General features: G+C 40.9%; 1 protein-coding gene across 3 annotated transcripts in view; it reads left to right on the top strand.

Moving 5' to 3' along the window:
* LOC115231136 (E3 ubiquitin-protein ligase MIB2) overlaps positions 1 to 23780 on the top strand; it is a 37735-nt gene extending 13955 nt beyond the window's left edge. For 2 of the 3 annotated variants that reach the window (XM_036499959.1, XM_029801220.2), the window contains exons 3-9: positions 3058 to 3209; positions 9532 to 9679; positions 12532 to 12741; positions 13545 to 13720; positions 17005 to 17144; positions 20576 to 20647; positions 23299 to 23778. In XM_036499959.1, coding sequence (XP_036355852.1) covers positions 3058 to 3209; positions 9532 to 9679; positions 12532 to 12741; positions 13545 to 13720; positions 17005 to 17144; positions 20576 to 20647; positions 23299 to 23498 — 1098 coding nt within the window. In that variant the 3' untranslated portion in view covers positions 23499 to 23778. Of the gene's footprint in view, positions 1 to 3057; positions 3210 to 9531; positions 9680 to 12531; positions 12742 to 13544; positions 13721 to 17004; positions 17145 to 20575; positions 20648 to 23298 lie in introns of all 3 variants that reach the window. The other variant, XR_004997647.1, reaches the window with a different exon arrangement.
* Positions 23781 to 25114: the final 1334 nt, after the last annotated feature.

Genomic DNA, 25114 nt, shown 5'->3' on the forward strand with positions numbered 1-25114 from the left:
GCATGGGAAACGGACATTAAACGATGATGATGACATACATACATGTATGCATTTATATATATATATATTATATATATATATATATATATATATATATATATATATGTATGTATATCTGTAGCGATGACAGGCATTGCTCTCCCAGTCGGTCGCCTGCATATCACAATCCTTAAATTGCAGGCTTGGTTTCTGCCGGGTTCTCTTTCCATTCACATGTTCCCCATATAGCATCTGTTTAGGGGTCCTGCTATCCTTCATTCTAATAAGGTGTCCACTCTAACGTCACCGGTGCTTGTACACCATCACCCCAATACTCAAGATATCAGCTGTCCTCAGGACCTGTGTGTCTGGAGTTTTTAAGGGCCAACCAATATTCAGAATATGTCTCAAACATCTCAAGGACCCTTACATGACGTTTGTAAAGGGTCCATGTCTCACATGAGTAAAAGAGCAATGTCAGTAGACATGCACAGTACACAGCAATTTTTGTTTGCCTTGTGATGCCATGCTGGGGCCAGACATGAGACAGAAGAGACCGGAAGGAATCAGTTGCTCTCTGCAGCCTGAAAGATATTTCCTCATCCAGGGAGCAAGAACGGCTGTGTGTGCTGCCCAGGTAGACCCAAACATGTCTACCACCTTCAGAATTGTTCCTTCAACCAAGATAGCTGGTTCCACATATGGAATTCCTGGTGCAGGCTGGAACATTACAACAGTCTTGTCCAGGCTAATGCTGAGTCCAAATGCCTTGCAAGAAGCAGAAATACGGTTCATAAGTATTTGCATGTCATCCACTGTATGAATGACGAAGTCACAGATGGAGGAAGAAGGTTAAAGAAAGGGTTAGCGCCTTTGAAAGAGCATGTATTCTTCTTCATGAAGAATTTAAGCTTGCTGCTCAGAAGTTAGAGCAGTGAATGGGGAAAGCTTGATTTGCAATGTTTGCAGTTGTGCCTGCTTGTCGGGATTAGGGTTCATTGGCTACCAACGGAGCCGCAAATGCAAAATATTCATTCTAGAGCACACACTGTTTCTAAAGGTCAGTACTTCCTCAGTCACAAGTGGATGGCCATCATGTGTATCTGAACGTGGCCAATGCAGTGCTGCCTTGACTGGCTTCCATGCCTGTGGCACATAAAAAGCACCAACCGACCAACTGATTGTGGCTGTTGCCAGCCTCCTCTGGCCCCTGTGCCGGTGGCCTGTAAAAAGCACCCACCACACTCACGGAGTGGTTGGCATTAGGAAGGGTATCCAACCGAAGAAACACTGGTATCTCTGACTGGAGCCTGGTGCAGCCTCCTGGCTTCCCAGACCCCGGTCGAACTGTCCAGCCCATGCAAGCATGGGAAACGGACATTAAACGATGATGATGACATACATACATGTATGCATTTATATATATATATATATATATACATGTACGTATTTTTATGTGTATTTTTACGTATGCGCTGTGCATGTGTATGTGTCCATTTCTGTGTGTGAGAATGCTTAAACATATTTGTGCATGAAAAGTTTCTATTAACAGGAATACTAATAAACGCTCTTACATATATGTACGTGTATGCACACATATGTATGTGCATGAGTATAAATGTAAATATATGCGATGATATATATTGTGTATACATGATGATGATGTGTATGTATATGCATCTAAATGCATGGAACTAATTATGAATGTCCCTGTGTGTGTGCATATATGTATGTATGTTTATATATATATGTGTGTATATATATGTATAGGTATTTTTATATGTATGTATACTGAATTAACAGATGAGTGTAGGAAGCAAATATACGTATATTTTTATATATAGAGATAAGTTTTTCTCTCTTTTTATGTATAACCTAACTTCAATATCTCTATTTTCTTATTACTTATATATCATCATCATCATCATCGTTTAACGTCCGCTTTCCGCGCTAGCACAGGTTTGACGGTTCGACCGGGGTCTGGGAAGCCAGGGTGCTGCACCAGGCTCCAGTCTGATCTGGCAGAGTTTCTACAGCTGGATGCCCTTCCTAACGCCAACCACTCCACGAGTTTGGTGGGTGCTTTTTACGTGCCACCTGCACTGGTGCCAGGGGAGTCCGGCATTGGCCACGATCGTTTGGTGCTTTTAACGTGCCACCGGCATGGAGGCCAGCCAAGGTGGCGCTGGCATCGGCCACGTTCGGATGGTGTTTTTTATGTGCCACCGACACTGGAGCTAGTCAAGGCGGCGCTGGCATCGGCCACGTTCGGATGGTGCTTTTTATGTGCCACCGGCACAGAAGCCAGTCGAGGCGGCACTGGCAACGGCCATGTTCGGATGGTGCTTTTTATGTGCCACCGGAACAGGTATCACAACTACTATTTCCATTGATATTTATTTCGATGTTCATGTACATGAACATATATATATATATATATATATATATATAGTCAAGTACGTTAACACCAACATCAAAATGAAAATCAAATGGAAAGTGTAGTTGTGCTGGTGACATGTAAAAAGCACCATCCGAATGTGGCAGATGCCAGTACCGCCTGACTGGCGTCCGTGTCGGTGACACGTAAAAGCATCAACCAATTGTGGCGGTTTGCCAGCCTCGCCTGGCACCTGGAGTGGTTGGCATTAGGAAGGGCATCCAGCTGTAGAAACACTGCCAGATTAGACTGGAGCCTGGTGCGGCCTCCTGGCTTCTCAGACCCCGGTCGAACTGTCCAACCCATGCTAGCATGGAAAACGGACATTAAACGATGATGATGATATGTATATATCTATATATATATACACACACACACACACACACTTTATTAATAAAGGTGCAAAGACATCATAAAAACTGTTACTCAGAGTTTCATGTTCCCGTTAGTCTTACAAATTAGACCAGCCTGGAAAGTGGAAGTAAAACGATGATTGACATACGTGCTTGTGTGTGTAGTCATCTTTCCTGTCCATCTTTTCCTTTCACATCCCTCTTTTCTCACCCATGCACCTTCCCTACTATTTCTCTTCTCTCTCCCCTTTAATATTTTTCACGTGGCTTCTCTTTTCTTCACTTCAGATTAACGAGACAAATTCATGGGGTCTGACATATTTGATGGTTGCCTCTCAACTGGGCAACACTGATTTTGTAAACTTCTTGATAGATTCTGGTGCTGATTTGGAAGTGAGGGACAAAGATGCTGATACGGCTTTACATTATGCTGTGTTTGGGTAAGTTAAGAATTACAGAAATAAAATCTTCACATCTGTTTTGTTTCTAAATTTCTTCCAATTCCAGACATCTTAAATGTCCAAAGATGCCATGGCAGTGGCAGGGTTACAGGATGATAAAAATGGTAACCAACAACATCTTTGCCTCAGTTTCTCCCTGAATCCTCTTCATTATTGAATCGTTAAACTTTTTTTGAGATTTGTTGTCAAAACAAATTACTGTTTGCTTCGGAGATATTATTTGAGAGTCAGCAGCTCTTGAGATTGATGCTGTGTCATTCATTCTCGGCTTTTAATATTGATTTTGGAAAAATTGATCAATTTTTCTCCAAATAATAATAATAATAATAATAAAATTATTGTATACAGTGCTCAGGTGCAGCACAACTTGTCAGAAAGTGCATGCAGTAATGAACAAATGTCTGGAAAGTGAACATGCTTGTGTGAGTATGGAGGGGAGAAAATCAGGTGTAGTGTTGGCAAATCTCAGGAAGCATGGAAGTTTTGAAGGATGCAGTTCTCCGACAACCAGCAACTGATGCTGGCAGTTTGTTCCACGCTTCAGCAATTCTCAGCGTGAAAAAATGTTTCCTAAAGTCATGGGAGCTGTGCTGTTTTCTGACTTTGTAAATATGTCCACGGGTGTTAGATGGGTGGAGTTTGAAAAGGTGCTCAGTGTTATTGTTTGTGCGATGGTTGATAATTTTATGGGTGTCTGCCAGGTCAGCTGCCAGACGTCGGAGTTTCAATGTGTCCATGCCCAGGGAAGTAAGGTGTTCAGGATATGGCAAATGCCTGATGGAGGGTATTCTTTTGGTTGCACGTCACTGAACAGCTTCCAGACAATTGATATCCTGGGCAAGATAGGGGTTCCAGACCGGTGATGCAAATTCCAGGTGAGGTCTTACCATAGCTATATAAAGCCGCAGATAGATAGCCGGAGAGCGGCTCACAAAGGATTTGGTGAGTGATGCCAAGACACCCTCAGCCTTCTTGACAATTTTGAATATTTCCTTTCAACTCTGAAATGAGAAGAAAGATTCTATACTCTCTTTTACTCTCTCTTTTACTCTTTTACTTGTTTCAGTCATTTGACTGCGGTCATGCTAGAGCACCGCCTTTTAGTCGAGCAAATCGACCCCAGGACTTAATCTATAGGTTTCTTTTGCCGAACCGCTAAGTAACGGGGACATAAACACACCAGCATCGGTTGTCAAGCAATGCTAGGGGGACAAACGCATACACACAAACACACACATATACATACATATATATATATATACACACACACATATATACGACAGGCTTCTTTCAGTTTCCGTCTACCAAATCCACTCACAAGGCATTGGTTGGCCTGGGGGCTATAGTAGAAGACACTTGCTCAAGGTGCCACGCAGTGGGACTGAACCCGGAACCATGTGGTTGGTAAGCAAGCTACTTACCACACGGCCACTCCTGCGCCTATAATTTGTTCTGGCAGAAATAACAAACAGAGATTATGTTGCCCCTCCATCTCCAACATACTCAACACACATGTAGTTGTATTGTGACCTGAACTCTGCCTCTTCAGATCCTCTCTGGAAATTGAATCATTTTTTAAAGGGATTTTCTTATTTTTATAGCTTCCTCAGTCACAAATTTTTCTTGTCTTCTGCACACCCACATTTCAGTCTAAATTTGGTGGCAAATTTTCACCACTTCACCAGAAGACAACACTTTCAAATAAATCATCATCATCATCATCATTGTTTGATGCCCATCTTTCATGCATGGATGGGTAGGACAGTTGGCAGGAGTCAGCCAAGTAGAAAAAAAATCTATCCAATTGGCTTCCTTATGCCGATCACTCTGAGAGTGTAGTGGGTGCTTTTTATGTGCCACCAGAAGGGGAGCCAGTTAGGTGACACTGGCATCGACCCCATTTGAATGGTGCGTTTTATGTGCCTGTGACACTGGCATCAGTCATGCTTGAATGACAGTTTTTACATGCTGCCAGCACAAGTGGTACTGGCATCGGCCCCGACTATATTTCATTGGACTCATCAGGTCTCCTCAAGCACAGTATATTGCCTGACAATTGAAATGTACTTTAAAAGAGGACGGTTCTGTGGCACTGGTATCAGTCACTTGGCTTACCGGGTCTTCTCCAAAGGTCTCAGTTGCTTGTCATTGCCTCTGTGAGGCCCCAACATTTAAAGATCATGATATATATATATATATATATATAAGAGAAAGGGACAGGCAAAACAGGTTGCTTGACCGCATACCGAAAATGCCCGGAGTCCAACTTTGATAGAAATAAGCATTCTTGACTGCTATTTCTATTTTTTCGGTATGCGGTCAAGCCTGTCCCTTTCTCTTATATACAATATATATACTGAACTTTACAGAAGTTCCTGCCGGTAATCGGCTATATTTACATACCGAATTCTACCAGTAAATAATTGGGGTTTTTTTAAAAGCCTTTATAGAAATTATTTACTCTTATCATTATATATATCATCATCATCATCATCATCATTTAGCGTCCGTTTTCCATGCTAGCATGGGTTGGACGGTTCAACTGGGGTCTGGGGAGCCCGAAGGCTGCACCAGGCCAGTCAGATCTGGCAGTGTTTCTACAGCTGGATGCCCTTCCTAACGCCAACCACTCCGAGAGTGTAGTGGGTGATTTTATGTGCCACCGACACAGGTGCCAGACGAGGCTGGCGAACGGCCACGCTCGGATGGTGTTTTTATGTGCCACCGACACAGGTGCCAGACGAGGCTGGCAGACGGCCACGCTCGGATGGTGTTTTTATGTGCCACCGACACAGGTGCCAGATGAGGCTGGCAGGTGCCAGACGAGGCTGGCAGACGGCCACGCTCGGATGGTGTTTTTATGTGCCACCGACACAGGTGCCAGATGAGGCTGGCGGACGGCCACGATCGGATGGTGTTTGTTACGTCCCCAAAGCACGTAGTCCAGTCTATGCGGTACTGGCTACGGCCACGTTCGGATGATTTTCTTGTGTGCCACCGGCACTGGTACCACAAGATACAAATTCCATTATGTTCATCTATTTTGATTTGTTTTGATTTGATTTGATTTGATTTTCACTTGCCTCAACAGGTCTTCACAAGTGTCACTTGCCTCAACAGGTCTTCACAAGTGTCACAAGAAGGAAGGTATGCACAGGTGGACTGTCTACGTCGCCGGGTCTTCGGATGGTGTCTTTATGTGCCACCGACACAGGTGCCAGATGTGGCTGGCGAACGGCCACGATCGGATGGTTTTCTTGTGTGCCACCGGTACTGGAACCACAAAGATACAAATTCCATTGATGTTCATCTATTTTGATTTGGTTTGATTTGATTTTCACTTGCCTCAACAGGTCTTCACAAGTGTCACGCGTGTCACACACTTGCCTCTGCCTCAACAGGTCTTCACAAAGTGTCACACACTTGCCTCTGCCTCAACAGGTCTTCACAAGTGTCATAAGAGGGAAGGTATGCACAGGTGGACTGACTACGTCGCCGGGTCTTCGGATGGTGTCTTTATGTGCCACCGGCACAGGTGCCAGATGAGGCTGGCGAACGGCCACGATCGGATGGTGTTTGTTGTGCCCACAGCACGGAGGCCAGTCGATGCGGTACCAGCTACGGCCACTTCGGATGGTTTTCTTGTGTGCCACCGGTACTGGAACCACAAAGATACAAATTCCATTGATATTCATCTATTTTGATTTGGTTTGATTTTCACTTGCCTCAACAGGTCTTCACAAGGGTCACACACTTGCCTCAACAGGTCTCCACAAGTGTCACACACTTGCCTCTGCCTCAACAGGTCTTCACAAGTGTCACACACTTGCCTCAACAGGTCTTCACAAGTGTCATAAGAGGGAAGGTATGCACAGGTGGACTGACTACGTCGCCGGGTCTTCGGATGGTGTCTTTATGTGCCACCGGCACAGGTGCCAGATGAGGCTGGCGAACGGCCACGATCGGATGGTGTTTGTTGTGCCCACAGCACGGAGGCCAGTCGATGCGGTACTGGTTACGGCCACGTTTGGGTGGTTTTCTTGTGTGCCACCGGCACTGGTACCACAAAGAATACAATTCCACTGATGTTCATCTATTTTGATTTGTTTTGATTTGATTTGATTTTCACTTGCCTCAACAGGTCCTCATAAGTGTCACAAGAAGGAAGGTATGCACAGGACTGACTACGTCCCAGGTCGGGGCCACGGGTTATGGCCTGACTAGTCTTGCCGGGTCTTCTCATGCACAGCATACTTCCATAGGTCTCGGTCTCTAGACATTTCCTTAGTGAGACCTAAAGTTCGAAGGTCGTGCTTCACCACCTCGTCCCAGGTTTTCCTGGGTCTACCTCTTCCACAGGTTCCCTCCACTGCTAGGGTGTAGCACTTTTGCACACAACTATCTTCAGCCTTTCTTGTCACATGACCATACCAGCGCAGCCGTCTCTCTTGCACGCCACAACTGACGCTTCTTAGGTTCAGCTTTTCTCTCAAGGAACTTACACTCTGACGATTATGAACACTGACATTACACATCCATCGGAGCATACTGGCTTCATTTCTTGCGAGCTTACGCATATCCTCAGCAGTCACGGCCCATGTTTCACTACCATGTAGCATGGCTGTACGTACACATGCATCATACAGTCTGCCTTTTACTCTGAGCGAGAGGCCTTTTGTCACCAGCAGGGGTAAGAGCTCTCTAAACTTTGCCCAGGCTATTCTTACTCTAGCAGTTACACTTTCAGCACACCCACCCCCGCTACTGACTTGGTCTCCTAGGTAGCAGAAGCTATCAACTACTTCTAGTTTGTCTCCCTGGAACGTGGCAGAAGTTGGTCTCTGCATATTTCCAGTGTTTATTGCTCCTGAGCATTTGCCACAGACAAAAACTATTTTCCTAGTTAGCCTTCCTTTGACATTGCTGCACCTCTTATGTGTCCATAGCTTACACTTGGTGCATCTTATAGAGTTTCTACCTACACCTTTTTTACAGATCGAGCAGGGCCATCTACCTGAAGGCGTTTGTGATTGATCTACCTTCCTACTTATTAGAACTTTGGTTTTGGCTAGGTTGATTCTAAGGCCCTTCGATTCTAATCCTTGTTTCCACACCTGGAACTTCTCCTCCAGTTCTGATAGTGACTCAGCAATTAGAGCAAGGTCATCAGCATAGAGGAGCTCCCAGGGGCAACCTGTCTTGAATTCCTCCGTTATTGCCTGGATATATATATATATATATATATATATATATACTAGCAGTGCACCCCAGCATTGCCCGGGTGTTATGACCTACAGCCACATTGTATTATTTATTCCTTTCTTCTGGGCAGAATCGGCACACAAGGTGCATGAAGCAGGTAATTCTTCTTTATAAACATGTTATTTTTGCTCATTCTCTGATGAACAACACTGCAGTTTCCTTCTACTGAATTCAGTCACAAGTTTGTGGTTAGTGTAGGGCTCTAGGGGAAAGCAGTTGCCCGAATGTAGAACCGTGTGTTTGGGAAGCAAATGTCTTAACCACACAGTCATCCTTGCTCCTAATGTGTGTGTGTGTGTGTTGTGTGTGTGTGTGTGTTTACATTTGTTGTTAAATCAAGTATTGATAAATATCATTGAGGTAGTTGCCTCCCTTAGCTAAAGACCCCAAATTTGTGTGACCTGACCTCGTTTTTGATGTTATTTTTGCAGTAAAAAAGAGTTGTTGTGCAAAAAACATACTTTTATTTGGTAGCCAAAAGATTGCTGAATCTTCTGATACCTCGTAAATCAAAATCAACAACTCAGTTTTTGAATCCATAAGGAACACACACACACACACTAACTCTGTTTTATATATTAAGATATGTGCAGGTGTGTGGCTGTGTGGTAAGAAGCTTGCTTTCCAACCACATGGTTCCAGGTTCAATCTTACTGCATAGCACCTTGAGCAAGTTTCTTCTACTTGCGTTTAGCAGATGGCAACTGAAAAACCCATTGTATGTGTATATATTTATGGGAATTTGTCCCTCCCACTATCTTCTGACAACTGATGTTGGTGTGTTTACATTCCTGTAACTTAGCAGTTCAGCAAAAGAGACTAGTAGAATAAGTATAACGCTTACAAAGTATAAGTCCTGGGGTCGATTTCTTCGATTACAAAACCCTTTAATGTGGTGCTACAGCATGGTCGTAGTAAAATGACAAACTTAAAAGAATAAAAAATGCGTAGACAGACAGGTTTGTATGTTTGATTTTTTTGACATATTGAACAAGAATGTTCAATATTTAATGTAATTATGTCAATTTTATACATTCAGAGGTCATTGTGATGTGGTGGCCCTCATAGTCTCCAAGGGTGCCAATGTTAACAGACAAGACAAGTCTGGCAACACACCTCTCCATTATGCTGTAGAGAAGAACTATGAAGATGTGATGGAAATCATATTAAACACAGAAGCAACTCAGGTTAGTACTCACACACACACACACACACACATACACACACATATACTATTGGCCAAAAGTTTGGGACCACCCTGAAATTTTTCACTATGTTCATAAAATTTCCGTGTTTGGAGAATCCAATTAGCCGATTCTATATTATTTCAAATCATTATGCAAGTTTCTCTATAAGTATCGAAAATTAATCTTGTATAAGCTGTGGACATTGCTCTTGCATGGAAACCCAGATCCTTTTGCTGAAAATGCCAAAGCATTGAAGGCCCCTTCTGTTGACCCTAGCTGTGTTTGAATTTGCATCTGTGAACTTAATAGAAGAGAAAAGTACTTTTTTCTAAACTCTGGAGTAAACACTGACCCAGTTTTCTTCTTTCATTTTCAGTCTGTGATTCAATTTCTGCTGATACAACAACCCTTACTGTATTTATTAAGATCTCATAATTTTGATTTATTCTCGTAAACCCGAGTTCCAGAAAATGGCAAGAACCAAACAGATTAATATTGAAAACAAGAGCTCAAGTTGAAATTCTTTCAAAAGAAGAATATTCTGAATGCCATATTGCTAGAAAATGGGATTGATCAAAAAACGATGTGCGTCATGGCCGGAAACGACTTGGTGACACTGGCTCAGATCTTGTCAGGGAAAGATCCGGTCGGCCCAGAGTAACATCTACTGCAGAGGATTGGCACTTGATTCTGTTCAGGAAAAGGAATAGAAGCAAAACAGGTCTGGAACTAAGCATTGAATTGAATTCTATGCGACAACATCCGATTTCTCTTGGGAGAAGACTTCAGTGTTTGTCAGAGGAATGAGTGAAAGTTGCATTGTTCCACCTGTAAGGGATGGTGGTGGATCTTTGGTGATTTGGGGATGCTTTAGAGGTGAGATTGCTGGAGACCTTGTCAAAATTAAAGGCATAATGCAAAGGGAAGACTTTTATTCACTATTGTAGACGCATGCAATTTCCTCTGGGGGTCGCATTATTGGATAGAATTTTGTTTTTCAACAAGATAATGATCCAAAAGACAGCTCTAAATTGTGCAGAGATTCTTTAAAACCAAAGGAAAATAAAAGAATTTTGCAAATTATGACCAGGAACTCTCAGTCTTTAGATCTTTCGCCAGTTGGACTGGTCTGGGATGAAATTTATTGTAAAGTTCCAAATGAAATGCCTAAGAATGAGCAAGAGTTGTTTAAAGGGTTTTACAGACTGCTTGGAAATCACTTCTGATAAAATACTTTTACAAGTCACAAGAAAGAATGCCAAGAAACTACTCCACAGGAATAGAAACTCATGGGGATTTCTTTGGAAATAAAATATGAGTTTTGTTCAGTTTTGTTCTGTGATTATACTCTGTTGATTTTGGGTTAAATTATTGTATAATTGGATGCAAAGATAGGAAAAATAAAATTGTTTCTTCAAAAATATAAAACTTATTTTCTTTGCTTTAGAGGAAAATTTCACAGTGGTCCAAACACACACACACACATTATTTATGTACATATATATATATATATATATTATATATATAATCTCATCATCATTTAGCATCTGTTGTCCATGCTGGCATGGGTTGAATCGTTTGGCCAGGGCTGGCAAGGCTGGAAGGCTGCACCTGACTCCAATCTGATTTGGCATGGTTTCTACAGTTGGATGCCCTTCCTAACGCCAACCACTCTGAGAGTGTAATGGGTGCCTTTATGTGCCCCCAACACAGGCATCGTACAGTCTGCTTTTCATTCTGAGCTAGGTGCTCTCTGAACTTTGCCCGGCCTATTCTTATTCTGGCATCTATGCTCTCTGATCATCCACCTCCTCTGCTGATTTGCTCACTCAGACAACAGAGTTGGTTAAAGGCAATTGATGGAGTCTATTTTCTGTACATTTCTAGTGTTTATTGTACCTGTACTTCTGTCAATCAGACTATTTTTTTTCCTGTTAACCTTCCTTTAATATTGCTGTGCCTCTTTATGTCCATAGCTTACACCAGGTATACCTCATGGCGTTTCTACTTATCCCTCTTCTACTGATTGAGTAGGGCCATCTACCCGAAGGGATTTGTTATTTGTCCTACTTACCAAGACTGGTTTTTGCTAGGTTATCTCTAAGGCTCTTCAATTCTAGACCTTGCTTCCATACCTGGAACTTCTTCTCTAGTTCTGGCAGTGATTCTGGATGGCACTGCATAGTACCAAAGAACCCAGCTTCTCCATCTTGAATAAGGACCCAGTACTGTAACAGCTTGGGTTTTAAGGGAGAACAGCTGTTCAATAAACAACCTCAGGGATTTGCGAGATGGAGATGTGAAGGTCTTCAAGGAGGATCTGGGTAAGTTTTTGAGATCCCAGATGAACGCTCATTGAGGAAGGAGGCACAAAGAAGAGCAGTTGCATCCAACTTGCTACTTCACCAGAAACTGCACAGAAAAAAACCCCAGTCACACTAAAAGGTGATGCTCCAGCATGGCCTCAGACTCTGAATGAACCCAAATAAAGAACGCATGTGCGCACATGAGTTTGTACATTACTGTTAAGGGTGTGGACACTAATTAACATCAAAAGTATACATTAGAAATTATAATTCTTCTTTATTAAACTTGATCTGCTAATCATGTGTTCACTCTTGTTCAAGTCCCCTAAAACTTACTATAGTAAGGGATAAAGGTAGATCAGGCTGAACCCGATTTGTTTAGGACATCTTTATTGAGGGACCATATGGAAGGTCCACTTCACTGACACACATCAAATGCACACGATCAGTTTAATCAAGTCCCCAGTAGAAGACACAAACGATACATTGATCTTCATCCTGACTTTATGTAAATTTTCTTTCTCTATTCTTTTTACCTCTGTAAAGAGTCATGTGGAAGTGGATACCAGGAACAGTAACAAAACAACACCATTGCTCCAAGCCATCTCTGGCGGTCACCTCGGAATGATCCGCAAGTTACTTTCTCGTGGCGCAGATATAAACGCTGTCGATAATGATGATAACAACTGTCTGCACTTCGCTGTGAGGAAAGAAGTGTTTCATTCTGAGGGTGAAGCCTTAGGCATTTTAGATGAGGTAAGTTTTGAAATTGTTTGTAAATATTTGTGAGACAGACAGACAGACAATGTTTGTCATGTCTCAATTCACAGCCATCAAACCCCACCTCCTTTTAGCATTAAGTAATCCAGTCTTTCTTGATAACCCTACATATATAGTAACTAACAAATTTCCCTTTCCTTCCACCCTCAAAAGCGTGGTCCCCCTCCACTGCCGTGGTGGAAACCGGTCACCAATTTTGACCACTTAAACACAGCCATCACAGTGTGAAGGAGAGGTGACCTGTTGAAGAGAGGAGATATTATTCCCGGATAGCAATGATACAGGGTAGAGGAGAGGTCTGTGTAACAGAACAGATGACAACCTTTATAAGGCAATTGCCATGATAAATACATCCAGTCCATTCTGTGAAGGATTCTGACTGAAACAGCTCCCTGTCACACTTCACCTTCATCATCCTAAAATGCTTTTTTTATTAATTCTGGAATCATTATCGACATGCTTGGCTACGTCTGTGTGGTGTTGCTTGTCTGATGTCTGAAGAAATTGCTGTGTTTCAGCCGGTCTCTCTCTCTTCTGATATAACATACATGCTTTGTTGTCATGTTACATTTATATACACAATACTCCCCGATCCCTATTTCTCTTGCTGTGGCCAGTTGGCTTTTTTCGAGCCCCATGTATAGATAAGTTCTTGTTGGTTTGTTGTGATATTTGTTCCTTTATATTTCCTATTTTTGACTTGATTCTATGATTTTGCTTATAATGTCTATATTTTTTGGTAATTCTGTAATCACCCTTTTATGTTTCATTGTTTGTAGTGCTGTGCTATGCTTGAATTGGGAAAGAATGCCAGGCTCTCCGGCGCAGTAATAGCTACTTACCTGGCTCTGCAGGGAGCCAACTTTTACCATAAAAATTGCAATAATGCGACCCCGTTGGACCTTGTTATGAACCCAGATTTGAAAGAAAAATTTAAATCCCTTTTCCCATCACTGTAAGTATTCCCTAGCAAAGCCAAAACAAATCGGTGAATTTTCTATTTTGTACATAATCATGTTTATATGCGTGTTTAGTTTTTATTCTACCAATACATTATACTTCACTGGTGTCTTGAGTAAAGGCCACACAACATCATTTAGCGTCCGCTTTCCATGCTAGCATGGGTTGGACGGTTCAACTGGGGTCTGTGAAGCTGGAAGGCTTCGTCAGGCCCAGTCAGATCTGGCAGTGTTTCTACGGCTGGATGCCCTTCCTAATGCCAACCACTCCGTGAGTGTAGTGGGTGCTTTTTACGTGCCACCCGCACAGGTGCCAGACAGAGCTGGCAAACGGCCACGAACGGATGGTGCTTTTACGTGTCACCAGCACGGGGGCCAGGCAAGGCTGGCAACGGACACGAACGGATGGTGCTTTTACGTGCCACCGACACGGTGGCCAGACAGAGCTGGCAAACGGCCACAAATGGATGGTGCTTTTACGTGTCACCGGCACGGGGGCTAGACAGGGCGGCGCCGGCAATGACCACGATCAGATGGTTCAGTTAACCACAGCTGCAATTCCCACTGATGTTGATCGACCTCAATTTTGGTTCTGCTTTCTGATATATGATTTGATTTGGTTTGATTTTGATTGTTCTCACTGGTCTTGCCGGGTCTTCTCGTGCACAGCATACCTCCATAGGTCTCGGTCTCTGGTCATTTCCTTGGTGAGACCTAAAGTTCGAAGGTCGTGCTTCACCACCTCGACCCAGGTTTTCCTGGGTCTACCTCTTCCACAGGTCCCCTCAACTGCCAGGTCACCTAGGTAGCGGAAGCTATCAACTACTTCTATTTTTTCTCCCTGAAACGTGATAGAAGTTGGTCTCTGCATATTTTCAGAGTTTATTGCTCCTGAGCATCTGCCACAGATAAAAACTATTTTCCTAGTTAATCTTCCTTTGACATTACTACATCTCTTATGTGTTCATAGCTTACATTTGGTGCATCTTATAGAGTTTCTACCTACGCCTTTTCTACAGATCGAGCAAGGCCATCTACCTGAAGGCGTTTGTGATTGGTCTATCTTCCTACATATTAGGACTTTGGTTTTGGCTAGGTTGATTCTAAAGCCCTTCGATTCTAATCCTTGCTTCCACACCTGAAACTTCTCCTCCAGTTCTGATAGAGACTCAGCAATTAGAGCAAGGTCATCAGCATAGAGGAGCTCCCAGGGGCATCCTGTCTTGAATTCCTCCGTTATTGCCTGGAGGACTATGATAAATAGGAGGGGACTGAGGACTAAGAACACTAAATAGAAAATGGAGTTGATAGATGAAACAAAGAACATCTATTTTGATTATATTCACATGACTGGTTCTGTTGACAGATATACCTCACACACCACCACCCCGACCTACGACCTACGTCTCTCAGTTGCCTGTCTTAAAGGAAACTGTGGTACTAAATAACGAAGGGAATGAACATGTTTTAGCATTGTCGTTTCGAAGTCAGTGGAATTTGTCTGTCTGTGCCAATCAGTCACCACAAGTTACGAGAAAATGTTTGGAGATCAATGACTTCTTCAGATATACCAAGAACAATTACATCATGCGTGGCAGACAGCATGGCTTACTCTATAAACCTGGATTCAGCTATAACTAGGGGCAGGTTTAAGAGCAGGGGATTATCTTTCACTGTGCAATTCTGTTAGCATTTTTTGCTTTAATATCTGTTACATCAAATTTCCAAAATTTTCCTGTGGAAGGGTTGTGTTTGTTTGACAACAATAGTTGGAAAGGACGCAGGGGTCAGGCACTGAAAGGACCAGTTTGTTAGTTGCACCATTTGCTATATTCCACCCATCATAAAACCATTGTCTACCTTTTATTGGACTGGGATCATCAGGATGTTAGTGGTACATTGAAGGCAGATAGAAGCATGACATTTACTGCAATCAACTCATCAATTTCCAAAGAGTTCTCTGATTTTCTACATACATACGATTCTTAGGGCATTGTTCTGTTTTAGAATTGTGACCTGTTATGTTACATATTGTTCATCCATACAAGATGCCATGACAATTGTACCCTGTCTGTCCATCCATACAATTCAAAATCAAATGTCTAAATACTGATCACTTGTTAAACAGATCAAATTCAAAAAGTGTTTTAATACACACAACAGAAGAGTGTATATACAAATAGGCCTATATTGTTGAGAAGAATTGAGGTCTATGTTCGAAGTGAGATTTCTGGAATGTATGGAGTTCATTGTTTCTGTGAACTGCATACATATAGACCAGTTTTTGTTACGTATCAGAGTCAAGACATATTTGTCTATATATATATATGTATATATGTGGAGGCGCAATGGCCCAGTGGTTAGGGCAGCGGACTCGCGGTTTCGATTCCCAGACCAGGCGTTGTGAGTGTTTATTGAGCGAAAACACTTAAAGCTCCACGAGGCTCCGACAGGGGGTGGTGATCCCTGCTGTACTCTTTTGCAACAACTTTCTCTCCCTCTTTCTTCTGCTGGCCACTCGCTCAGCCAGCGGGGTGGCGTCATTTGAAGGTTAAAACAATGCGAAGCGCATTGTGACCAGCGATGTGTAGCAACTTCTGACAGCCTGGTCGGTCATGTGATCACGTGATATATATATATATATATATGTGTGTGTGTGTATAGTGGTTGGAGCATTGGGCTCCCAATCAGAAGGTAGTGAGTTCGATTCCTGGACCGGGCTGTGTGTTGTGTTCTTGGGCAAGACACTTTATTTCATGTTGCTCCAGTTCACTCAGCTCAGGAATTGAGTTGCATTGTCACTGGTGCCGAGCTGTGTCAGCCCCTTTTGCCATTTTCCCTGGATAACATCAGTGGAGAGGGGGAGGCTGGTATGCATGGGCGACTGCTGGTCTTCCATAAACAACCATGCGTGGACTTTCTAGGTTCAGGGAACTTTCTAGGTTCAGCTCCATAGTCATTGATAACTAAGGGGCCGTGTCTTTATCCTTTACCCCTTCCCTCCCTATGTTCTCTGTGGCACTTATATACGCACAAATCTGTGTGTATATAATTATTTAAAGAGGACTTTGTGATGTAGTCTTACTGGTAACTGTCATGTCTCGTAATATTCACTACTGTCATATTTATAATAAATGAATCGGATTAGAGCCTGGTGCAGCCTTCCAGTGTGCCAGCCCAGTCAAACCGTCCAACCCATACCAGCATAGATAACGGACGTTAAGGGATGAGATAATGATTATGAATGTTATTGATGAGATGTTTGTATCTTGTTCCACAGATGTCTGTTTTGTGAAGAGAAAGTGTCCACACTGAAATGCCAATCCTGTGGACAGATGGTGATCTGTGAGGAATGTGGTACCGAACCTAACTCTACATGTCTTGAATGTCAGCAACCCACAACCAGAGAAAGTGGAATTGGTAAGACTACTATTTCATCCTGTTTGTCTCATTGGCCCAGGTCTGTCGTAATCTGGCAGATTTATGAATAAAAACTGTTCCATTTGTCTTTGTGATGGTGTATCTATCACAGCATCCCCTAAACATTGTCTTCATCCAGTTACAAGACTCGTCACACTTTAAGAGGGTATTGTCTGCAAAATATGACTAATGAATGATACTGAAGGATAAATGGTGACTAACTGAAATATCAATAAATCTCTCTGGTTCTGTTTGTGGTTAATTATGAGTGACTAATGATTTATTAGTATTTTGTGAATCTGGTCATTAGAGACAATGGTACTTATAAGAATGTCAGTCATCTTCGGAGATTCAATGACAAAATCTCAACTGATTTTTATGGAACAACATTGCAGAGTTTCACCGTTGAATTATTTGTTCTAGTTGTTATTTGGTGAAAGGTGGTTTAGTAGAAAGTGTTTTAGCAAAGTATTATTGAATGAAAATAAACTAAAGTTAAGTTCTTTTGGCAGAAATTTGCGAGTAAAGCAAACTTAATTTGAAAGGAATCATTTCATTGGTTGAAAAGTATATAGCTGAAGCCATCTTGGTTTTTGACTGAAAATTATTCCAAAAGTTTGTTTCTGGACACTTCTAGAAATCTTCAATGAAAGTTATAAAAACCACAATTTTTCTCTGTTTTTTAGTGACATTTACGCTGTCCTCACAAAGCAATCTCACTCACAACCTTGCATGTCTCGGAGTGTTGAAATGTCTCTCACACTAACGTAATAGACATGGCATATTTCTCTTTTATGACTTGAAGTCATTTATCTTAACTTTTTCTTTAGAATACCTTGATGAATTAGGGGTTCTAATTCTTGTCCTCTCTTCACGATAAATTATCTGTAGCGAAAAAAGACAACTTGAAAATGTTTTTCATTACATTGCTTTGGTTTAATCTCCAAGAGAACAGTTTGAGATTACTCCTGGTATTATGTTTTGCAATTGTAATTATTTGTCTCTATAAAATTATTAATCAAAATAATGCAACTTTGATCTTTTTCCTTTGATAATGGCCGTTCTATTAACTCCTTCCAGTTGCAAGAGAAAGCCACGGAAGAAAAATATTTATACGTCACATACAACATATCTATTCAACATATTCAGTTTGTTTTCAATTAAAACTTTGCCGAGATGTTGCACCAAGACCCATTATTAACTGATCTTGATAGTTGAACTGTTGACCCCTTAGAAACCATTTATCTAGTTCAGTTAAAGTGGCATCAATAGTTCCAGTATGTTTTTGCAAAGTTGTCCTCCAGAAATTCTCCATAATTTGTCATCTTATGAAGAACTCCAATAATTACAATACTCTGATGTTTGATATGTGATGTTGTCCCTTATTAAGGTGTGAACCCAGAATGTCTTGGGTTAGACTACGTTTTGTGGTAGTAGAGAAAATAATTTCTCTAACAATACTGTAGCAACATCTGATAGCCTGGTCGGTCATGTGATCACGTGATATATATATATGTGTGTGTGTGTATAGTGGTTGGAGCATTGGGCTCACAATCAGGAGGTAGTGAGTTCGATTCCTGGACCGGGCTGTGTGTTGTGTTCTTGGGCAAGACACTTTATTTCATGCTCCAGTTCACTCATATGTTTACATTGAAACCAATTATTAAGGTTAACATTTAAAAAATACACAGACTGGAATAACATATGCGTACCAGGCGTGACTTGAACTCCCAATTCCTTGTTGGTGACTCTAATGTTTGAGTAACATTTACCAGATCCCTACAGACATTCTTAGACTCCCACTTGTTGCCTTCTTGATGATATTAATGCTAATAGAGGTAAGGTCTTCAGAGTGTTTCACCTTTTGGTTTTACTTCTGACTTGATTATCCTGTTCAAAGCAGATTATGAAACTTGGTCGTTGTTATTTGACCAAGTAAAGACATTTTTATTAGTATTTGGCACTGAACTTGGTAACAATTTTGTTTGGTTGCTCATGGGACTACCATATTATTATTTATGCTGAGACACAATCATATTCATTTTAATGAGGGTCACATGTTCTTCACTTGGATTATGATATAATCCATATAGATTATCTAGTATTGCACCACCAAGCACAGTGGTAGTGTATCACATATACACCCCATTAACATGATAATTAATCAGCTCTCATTCATTAACTTTCTTACACATGTCTGAAAAGTAACCTCATTTTGTCATGGCATCATCTTGCACCCAACATTTTACAACTTGTTACCCTCCGTGTAAATATATTGTTTTACTTGGGTAAAGGGCCACATCCTTACAAACTGGGATTATTGACCCTTATAATCCAGTAAGGTTCAGATGTTAATCTCACTTGGCTTCATTTCATTTATGTGACACTCTAATACTTTATAAAATATATCTTAATTAGTGACACCTTTCAATTAGTTGATTTTAATTAGCTTTATTGACAAATGTGGTGGTGGTGGTGGAGTGGGGTGTGAGTTGGGTCACACATTCCTTGTAATGTTATTCTTGTATTAACAATGATATCAGAAGAACAGTTTCTGTCAGTGAAATCCTCCTGCACAGGTGTAACCCTTGTGTTTTCAAGTTTGTTGGAAACTGGGTTTTCATCCAATTGAGCTTCACCACATTGATATAGGGGACATCAAAAGGGTATGATTAATGCATAGATGAGGTTTGATAGAGATGTCCTTTATTCTTGAGAACCAGTTCTTTTCTACCATTTCAGATATTTTTCTTTTGCAATAACGTGTGGATGAACAGTTATATGTAGTGAATGAGGTTTTGTGCAGTGTTTTAGGACACCTGTTATTATTTTCTGTTCCACCTGTGTAGAACTAATCATCGCTCACCTGAAAAATAGCTGATTTATTATGGAAAGGGAATGAAATTCAAATATTTCCTGAATCAGCTGACATTCTGATGAACCGTGATGTGGGGCAGTTAGAATTAAAGATTTCCAGCAGCTCCCTTCAACAAAGGGATCAGGTGTATGTTTATCCTAGTTGGTGTGTCATGATATTGTGCTCTAGGTCTTTGGAGGACTGACTTGGTTGACATAGGAATTAAGCAGAAAATGAGAAGAATGTTGGAAGTGAGAGGACAATGCCATGCCATTGACTTGGCAGAGATATAAGAAAGGAAAGACAAAACTAGAAAAGCATTTTCATTAAGTGATGATAATTAAGAGATAATTGTTACGTTGATTGTGTAGAATGTCTTACTAAAGAGAAGAGGCTGAGGAAGTTTAGTCTGGTGTGGTACCACTGTAGAAAGTATAAAAATGTTGATCCAAGCCATGGTGGTCACCAATTGACCATTGATAATAGGAATACCGCATGATAATAAAATGTAGATTATTAACAGAGATAAAGAAATTTTACTACAAATTGCAAAATTTCAACATATTTATTTCAGAGAGTCGAAAGCTGAAGGAGAAGGATCTTCTGAAAGTGGCCAAGAAGTTAGGGAATAATTGGTGGCAAGTGGGTGAGTATGAAATAACCGAATTGCTTTCTGTAAAGTTTACTTCCACCGGAGCTATTTTGTTTATCAAAATGTCTGAGAACCGGTTCCATTCCTAATTTCCAATTGAAAGGTTAACTCTAAAGATATTAAAGAGATTGATATTACTGGAATTTCATAAAATATCCACCACGGTTAGCACTGTGGTTGGTAATAATGGCTAAATTAGAAGACGCAATAGAGTTAATATTGTCTTATGGAGCTGGAAAGTAAAATTCATTGTTGTTTAAGAGTAAACAGGTGAGTTAATGGACAATGTCTTTGTTTTACATTTTAAGTCTGTTGCTAAATTATTGTAATGAAGGAAATATTTGCTGAGTTAACAACCAGAATAAGTTTTCCTTATTCCAGCTGAAGACTTAAAGTTTGGTTTTTTTTGAAATGATTGAAAACATTAATTGTATAAGAAGCCGATGAATAATCCTATTTATATCAACCTACTGGAAGATGTCCTGCCACAGATCTGGAGATGCCTCAATAAAAAGAGGCTTAATAGAGGTCGCTCTGCTCAATCTATTCTCCCCAGGCAAAAAGAGAGGATTCCCCTGAGGGAATTTACCGGAAAATGAATATTCACAAGTGAGGCCAAACTGGCAGAGGCTTCTCTCTCTGTGATTGATATAATAATAAATGAATAAGCTCCGGAGATGTGATTGAATCCGGAGTTCATTGGAGATTGGTCAAAAGAAATATCACTGATCATTCGATTGTCAGAGTCCTGTTGGGAAGTTTGTAACGTGATAGATTGCACAGAGAGACACTAATTTCATGACCTGGGTATACTGAGAGAGGGGGTTGATTCAATTAATTCAACCTCATCCACTAAAGGGTCATATTTGGACTCAAAATAACAGACCCCGGTTTAGTCAACCAAGTTATGATTGATGTCCCATTTAGAAATTGTCTGGAAAGATTACAAATTTATTCATAGGGAATTACATTACTGTCCAAAACAGAGAATGGATTGTGTGAAAACAACCTCCTAAAATTTCCGGGTTTTCTAGTGTGGCAGGCAAGTTCTATAGCTTTCAAAGAATACCATTGTATTGTTCACATTGTCCATTTTTTTCTTGTGTGATGCCGCTGTCTTTTACTTGGGATCACAGGACTACATCATTGACTGTGTCCATTTTAACAGGACAGAGTGTATTTTGAGTGACGTGTTGTAGCTTCTCCACTGTCAAGTGTCCATCTAGTTGACGATCACACTTCACTCGCATGCAGTCGTCAGTTGAATGTGGTGCAGCATTTTTGCCTCTCCACTGTCCAGTGTTTGTCTAAGTTGAAGAACACACTTTACTCAGATAAAGTGTTTAATTGTATGTAGGTGTATGGCAGAGATGCTGGTCACTCCTGTCTTCTTTCCTGCTAGCTGAAACTCTAAAACCTCTCCGTTATCAACTTCTCTCTAAATTGTGGCATTCAGCCAGTGAAAGAGGTCCTTATTACGAGTCATGAACCCAAAATGGTTAAGCTGGTGTCTTCTAAAATATGTGGTGTGTACCTAACAGTATTATATTTTGTACTTTGTGTAATTAAGACCATTCTGGTGTCATGCTTATTTGTATTTTAATTGGTCCAGGTGTCCGTAGTATGACTGGTATTGCTTGATGGTTCAGTCTCCACTTTTTCTAAATGCTGAGACGTTTTTAGTGAAGAAGCCGGCATGTAGGGTTTCTCTTCGCTGTGTTCTGTGGTGCTCGTGTCATGCATAACAAGTAATGAAGTAAAGACAGGTTTTCAGAATGTATATTACATTGATATTGATAATTTGGAATCTCTTGTTATTGGTATGAGGTGAATGCATGAAACACCAGAATGAATATATATATATATACATACATATATATATATATATATAAACGTGGTGGTTTTGTCTGGTGGTGGCCACTATAAAGAGAGCGACGTTAGTCTAGCTGTGTCTGACCACACGAGTTGAGTAACCAGTGGATAGGCGAAAAGTTAAGACTAAAAGAGAAAGTGCCAGAGAGAGCCAGGCAAAAAGAGAGAATTGTGTGGTAGATCACTTTTTATAGTCGAGTGGTGGTAATTGCAAGACGGATATTCTTTAAGCTGAGCCACTTGACCGGAGACCAAGGAATAGACCAAGAATGAGATTGTTGGATAATATCTAAAGTCTTAATTGGTGAAGCTTGAGAATCCAACTGGACAGTAAGATGAAAGTAACTTTGAAGGGGGTTCCCTGGCGACTCTACCCCCCACAACCCTTTTATGAACAGAGGGTAGAGAAAATGGATAGATGGATGAGATAATGTGACTCTTTGGGTGATATTAATTGATTCTTTAGGGTCTCATATGCTATTACCCACACAACCATTTTCCCTGCCATCTCTTTACCAGAAATTCTCTCAAATGTAATTTTCAATACTTTTAAAACACAATTTTCTCCGTTTTAATCTTCTTTTCCAACAACTTTGTTACTTTTTAATCAGAATTCATACAAACAGAGAACAATGTCCTACATTTTCCATATTTCTTGACTATTTTCAAAATTTCTCTCTTGAAGTTTCTTTGTTAGAACAACCTACAGGAGACATCTTTTATATTATTGTTGATGTTGTTATAATTATTTCTTCTTTTTGTATCTTTTGCAGGGATTTTCTTAGGAGTTGAAACTTCTGAACTGGAAATTCACGACGATTCTAAAGACACTGTGAAACAGGGCTACATGGTGTTGCACAAATGGTTTAAAAGTTGTGATCCAGAGAAACAAACACTCAAAACACTTGGAGATGCCCTCGAGGAAGCTGAGTGCCTTGATGCACTCAAATGTCTGTCATCAGATGTAAAGTGAAGCTCTGTGTAAATGTTGTTGTTTAGTTTGAGGTCAATCTCGACCAAATACAGACCTTTGGTTAAATGCATTCCAGTCATGACCATCCTGTCTTTATCCTTACGGTAGAGGAGCTACACAAACATTGTCCAGCGTATTCTTCTTTAGGGGGATAAGGTATGAATTGTGGTCGATTTGGCTACTACTTCTAGCAGATCTATCACAAAGAAATCCCTTTGCTGGTTCGTCTCCCCTGTTGTTAGAGATTAAATTTTGAAATAAAGATAAACTTTGAACTGTTCATTTGTTGTTGTTGTTGCTATTGTTGTATGCCTCAGCACCTCCCTAAATACTTCTATTGTTCTAAAACAGTTTTAATATCCTCGGGTATATTCATAGTTATCTCCCTTTATTTCTAGCTAGAGTATATATATATATATATGTATACATACATATATATATATATATATATATACACACACACACACACACACCACACACACACACACGTATATGTATATGTATGTATAACAAAGTGAAGTTGTAAGGTACCGCACGAGTGGAAATCTATATACACACATACATATTACACACACACATATATCGATGTCTTTTCTCTTAATATATCATACAGAGATAGTATTTCTATATCGTATGATGTAAAGATGACGCTTTAGATACAAATAATTACAGAGGTATCAAGCTGTTGGATCAGGTAATGAAGGTTATGGAGAGGGTCATAGCCCAACTAATTAAAGAGAGAGTCAGCTTGGATGAGACGCAGTTTGGTTTCGTGCCAGGGAAAAGCACCACTGATGCCATATTCCTGGTAAGACAGCTGCAGGAGAAATACCTAGCCAAAGATAAGCCCCTGTTCCTGGCTTTCGTTGACATGGAGAAAACCTTTGACAGGGTCCCCCGATCCCTTATCTGGTGGTCAATGACGAAACTAGGGATAGATGAATGGTTAGTGAGAGCTGTGCAAGCTATGTACTGGGATGCTGTAAGTAAGGTGAGGGTTGGCAACGAGTAAACTGAAGAATTCAGGGTATAGGTAGGGACCCACCAAGGTTTAGTTTTCAGCCCCCTCCTATTTATCATAGTTCTCCAGGCAATAACGGAGGAATTCAAGACAGGATACTCCCGGGAGCTCCTCTATGCTGATGACCTTGCTCTAATCGCAGAGTCACTATCAGAACTAGAGGCAAAGTTTCAAGTGTGGAGACAAGGATTAGAATCGAAGGGCCTTAGAGTCAACCTAGCTAAAACCAAAGTCCTAATAAGTAGGAAGGCAAGCAAACCACAAATATCTTCAGGTAGATGGCCCTACTCGATCTGTAGTAACGGCGTAGGTAGAAACTCTATAAGATGTACCCAATGTAAGCTATGGACACATAAAAGGTGCAGTAATATCAAAGGAAGGCTAACGGGGAAGAAAGTTTTTGTATGTGGCAGATGCTCGGGAGCTATAAATAACACTGAAAATGCGCAGAGAACAACTTCTGCCACATTCCAGGGAGGAAAACTAGAAGTAGTTGATAGCTTCCGTTACCTAGGTGATCAAGTCAGTAGCGGGGGAGGGTGCGCTGAAAGTGTAGCTGCTAGTATAAGAAGAGCTTGTGCAAAGTTCAGAGAGC

This window comes from Octopus sinensis, unplaced genomic scaffold (assembly GCF_006345805.1).
Source record: "Octopus sinensis unplaced genomic scaffold, ASM634580v1 Contig17532, whole genome shotgun sequence".
In the NCBI taxonomy this organism is placed as follows: Eukaryota; Metazoa; Mollusca; class Cephalopoda; order Octopoda; family Octopodidae; genus Octopus; species Octopus sinensis.